The 5236-nt window shown below is 23.3% G+C and overlaps 1 protein-coding gene across 1 annotated transcript in view; it reads right to left on the bottom strand.

Moving 5' to 3' along the window:
• LOAG_18878 (zinc metalloproteinase nas-11) overlaps positions 1-1629 on the bottom strand; it is a gene marked incomplete at both ends in the record, with an annotated part of 6001 nt that extends 4372 nt beyond the window's left edge. The window contains 4 exons of the mRNA XM_020451539.1: positions 225-293; positions 571-705; positions 1022-1070; positions 1217-1629. Of these exons, the coding sequence (XP_020304665.1) occupies positions 225-293; positions 571-705; positions 1022-1070; positions 1217-1629 (666 nt within the window). The remainder of the gene's footprint in view (positions 1-224; positions 294-570; positions 706-1021; positions 1071-1216) is intronic.
• Between the last annotated feature and the right edge of the window lie 3607 nt (positions 1630-5236).

Here is a 5236-nt window from a genome sequence, read left to right as displayed (position 1 = left end):
TCCGAAATGAATTGAATTATTATCCGAAATTAATTGAATTCATTAGATTGTTATCCGAAATGAATTGAAATTATTAGATTATTATCCGAAATGAATTGAATTCATTAGAAAAGGAAACAATTCTGTTAAAGTTAGTCATAATTATGGAATAATTTGAAAATTAAATAATTATCTAAAAAGATGAAAAAGGCGAACATTTTTGCAAGGTTCATTTCAAGATTAACAATTTGTTGACGTTTTCTCGTTGCTTTTTCGTCTTGTTCCGTACATTTTATTTCAGATAAGCATGTTTCCTGAAAAAATTCTTTTTCTATCATTCCTATTTTAAAACTTAATTTTATCCCTATTTCCATGTAAAAATTCATATTTTAGTATTTATTAATGAAGAATTTTGGCTTTATAAAGCATACTTTATTTCATTTAATTAAAATATGCAAATTTAAACTAAAGAAATAGACGTGGATAAAGGAAATGGGAAATATGTATTGGAAATTAAAAATTATATATATGTATATATTGGTATATATTGATACTAGTATTTTAATGAAAATAAATTCATTATGCACGTACTAAAAGTTTGTTACGATCCTCTTCTTTTAATTCCCGAAATCCAAACCGCGGAATGTCAGCAAATAAATCCTTTGGGACATTTCTCAATACATCCATTTGAGGTACTTCCGATACAGGTGGATAATGATTAATATCCTATAAATCAATTAAAAAAAAAAAAAAGGAAACAAAAAACTTGGAACATTTTCAAGAGTTTGATTTAAAAATTAAATAGAAACAATTGTTTAATTCATCGAAACATTTAAAACAAAAATATTTGTTTCAAAAGTTTGAATTTTTTTGAAACAAATTAAAATTTCATTTCTCTTAAATTTCCTAAATTTCTACTTCATTTTTTCTCTCATTGCATGTTTTGAAATAAAAATAACACTGTTAAAAATTTTTATTTCAATAATTATTTATAAATTAATATAAATATTTTATTCCATTATTCATTGTTTCGTAATCTTACCTTTTGCATAGGTATATTAACTGTTTGAACTTTGACCCATTCTTCTTTCCTAAATTACTTAAACAATTTGCATCATTTGTTAATGAAAATTTTAAAAGAAATAATAATACTTATGCATTATTATTTAATATTAAGCTATTTCAAAAATTTGATAATATTATTAAATTTAACCTGCATTTACTGTATGCCGGATACCTATAACAAAACATCTGTATTCGTTCAAATACCTGCGGCGGTATATGATCAAATGGAGTAAAGGCGAATTGTTCCATTAGAAAAGGAATATCATCAATATCCATGAATGATAATGATAGTAAAGAAGATTCCGGAATTGATGGTAATGATGGTAATGGTGGTAATGGTGGTAATGGTGGTAATGATGGTAATGGCGGTGATGGTGGTAATAACGGTAATGGTGGTAATAATGGTAGATGCGGTGGAAGTGGTACATCTACCACTGGTGACATTATTAAAAATACCTCATCATGTGATTCATGACTACTGCTATCTGAGTTTAGAAAAGATGAATGTGAAAATGATGATGAAGATAATGATGATGATGATGATGTTGATGATGATTGTTGAAATGATGGAGGACTTCTTATCATTCGTTGCTTACAATTTATTTCTTGAAAAATTTCGATAAAAATAATTAAGATAATTACCATACTTGTTATCCTTATCAATAATCTTAAAAATAAACTTTTACAAATGAAAAAAATGATAATGAAATAGCAAATATAATGTTTCGTTAAAATAAAATAATCAGTGATATAATTAGTAATCAGTAATGTTTAATTAATCAGTGATATAATTAGTAATCAGCAATGTTTAATTAATCAATGATATAATTAAGTGTTAGGAATGATAAGGGAAACAACGAGCAAATAGAGTAATAATATTTCGATGGATCCTTTTGGTGTGTGTTTAAATATTGCAAAATGCTAAAATTGAGTAATTTTGATATGAAAAGGTGAAAACAAAAAACAGGTTTTCCAAATAAATAGGCTATCGTTCAAATGAAAAAAAAAAAAAAAAATGTGATGATTTGTTTTATTTGAGCCTAATGAATCATTTTATTCTTGGCTTAATATATTTCATAAGAGCTATAAGTTTAGAGCTAAAAATTACAATCGCTAAGATTACATTTACTGATAATGTTAATTAGTATATAAGTATACAATTACATGTATTATATAATGTTATACAATTTCTTTTTTGTTTTTTTTTTTCACAGACTAATATTAATTAATTGTAAATATATTTGAGTAAGTAATAAGCCTAATTAACTTTATAATTAACCTTGTATCTCATATTAACCGTACCAATTAACCTTATGTCTCGTATTAACTGCATTAATTAAACTTATGTCTCATATTAACCTTACTAATTAACTTTATGTCTCATATTACTTTACTAATTAATCTTATGTCTCATTTTTTTTTTCGCTCAATATTTTGCTATAAAAAGTTTTATTCGACCAATTACTTTTTTTTACAAACTATTAAATTAATTCATTTTAAACAAAAATAAATGAAAATTTGAAAATTGAAATGCAAAATTTTATGCAAATATCAGTGAAAGAAATATTGCTTTTGTTTAAAATAATAAATGAAATTAATAAAATTTGCCAAGAAAATATGAAATAAATGAAATTAAAAAATTATTAATATTGCTATCAAAGAATGATATATGATAAGCCATTTACATATAATATAATGTTATAACAATACTTTTATATAATTATACTAAAAACTTTTTGGCTAATATCAAATATTTTTAGCTGCATTTGCTTCTAATTAGCTAAATTAATCGTTTACTTGCTTAATTAATTAATCAATTAAACAAAATTCATTTACATTTGCAATAAAATAGCATATAGCAATAATAAAAAAATGTATTATATTTCCTAATTAATCGTATGTTTTTTTTAAAACAGAAAAAAAAATCTTATTGAATGATTAATGATTATTTTAAAGCAACCAAAAAATGCTATTAAAAAAAATAATTGAAATTTTCATTGATTGTTAAAGTAAAACATTTTTTTTTAATGTCATTTTACATTAAAGGTGACTAAGCAGTGCAAATAAAATTGTCAACTTCCGTGACATTAAAATACTTGGAACAAAATTTATTTCAACATTTTCAAACATAATTAAAGTCATTTACCATTTTAGAGAAGCAAATTTTTTTATAAATTTCTTCATCATCTATTCAAATTAAATCAAAATCTTCTTTACAATTCATGTAACACTTATCATTGATGATTAGTTTATAATTGTACAGTATGATTAGCTTGTACAGTACGACAACATATTGCTGTATAATTTGTATGTTATACGATAAAATTACACAATATTTCGTTATCTTTTAATTCTTCATTAGTTAAAATCATAATTATTTGCAGCATTTCGGAAAATAAATTATGTAAATAAAAAAAAAAAAAAGAAAAGTTGATCGATATATTGATGATTAGTAATGAAGCAATTAACAGGTAAGAAAAGGTAAATGATAAGGTAATGATTATTATTATTTTTTATTTCTTTGCATCGTTAAATTTATTCTTTTAGCTTAACGAAATTTAATCCGTTCATAATATGTATTTAATTACGTTTTATAAATTAGAATATGTGTTTTTTTTTTTTCCAATATCAACAAATTTCAGTTTCATTTTTGAAATTTTTTAGAAAATTTTACCTTTTTATTATTTCTTTTTAAAATTTGCTGCAATTTGCTCTCTTTGATACCTTCAATTAAATTCGTCAACTGGGTCAAATTTGAGCATACTTTCTAGTAGTAAAAAGTTTTCAGTTTATTTTTTTTTGACGATTTTTATGATTTTAAATTTGCACTTAACATTTAATAAATTGAATTTTATTTTCTTTTTCATTTTAAACTTAATATCAATCGTTTCCGTAATATTTCATGGAAGTCGAATGAGTGATTTTCTTGGCAGAATGAAGAATGATAATGGAAAAACGAAAAAACCGGATGACAAGAATATTGGAATATCAAATATTAAAATGCAATAAATAGCAAATTTAGAAAGCAAAAAGAGTTAATTAATGAGCATACTTTCATTGTTGACATAGTTTAATTAAAGAAATAAAATTGAAATTTAAACAATAATTTAAGGAATGAATTAATTAAATACTTTTTATTGCTTGATATAAAATCAGATAAAGTGTAATAGACATACTGTTTATGACAATTATTTTTATTAAATAGTTTATTAAAAGAAATTGAATTCATCGATAGTATCATTGTTTTTGGCTTTAATGTTTTTTTTTTATCTCACCCTAAACAACATTTTATAATTAGCATATTATCATTTAATCATTTTTGTAATCAATATAGAAAATTATTTCTGATTAATTGCTGTTACAATCATTAAAACATTATTATGATAAATAAAATTCTTTCTTCCATTTCGTTTTTATCACTAATTGCAATGAAATGACAGGTCAACGTTTTATTTTAATTTGATATCAAAAAATTTGAATTGAAAATTTCGAAAATATTAATGATTCAAATATTAACGGTAAAGTTTTTTTTTTTGGTAACCATCGAAAAACTTCGATTAATCGTCAATATCACTGAAAAATTAATTTATTTGTGTTAATGAAAGCTTAAAAGATAATGATTAAGCATTATCTTGAATAAGAAATTATTTTGGATGAGAGATTTAAATGAAATGCTTAATTAATTGGTACAATTAAAATTATTACTTTTATTTTTTCGAAATTTGGAACTCATAGTGCATTTTACAAATTAAATTTACAAATAACAATAGAAATGAAACAATTATGAAATTTGAAAATACAGTAACCGTAAGATTGACAAGCAGTTAATGTTATTGTATGGCCAAAACCATGAATCCATTACTATATTGCTAAAACCATACACTATTACTACATAGACAAAGCTACAAACTATTACTGTATCACACACGTTATGCACTATTAGTATATGGCCTAAACCATCAACTATTATTATATGGCCAAAGCCATGAATCCATTACTATATGGCCAAAAAAAAAAAAAAACAAAAGGAAGGAAGATCATGAAAAATGTAAAATAAATGAAATCAGTCGTTAATTATATAACTCAGTGAATAAAATAAAGCTGCTTAAAAAAAATGGTACAAAAAAAAAAAAGTGTAATAGGGGAGAGAGAGAGAGAGAGAGAGAGAGAGGAGGAGGAGAGAGAGAAGAAA

This window comes from Loa loa (assembly GCF_000183805.2).
Source record: "Loa loa unplaced genomic scaffold supercont3.624, whole genome shotgun sequence".
Lineage (NCBI taxonomy): Eukaryota > Metazoa > Nematoda > Chromadorea > Rhabditida > Onchocercidae > Loa > Loa loa.
The sequence above is the reverse complement of the archived record's forward strand: the minus strand, read 5'-3'. Positions and strand labels throughout refer to the sequence as shown.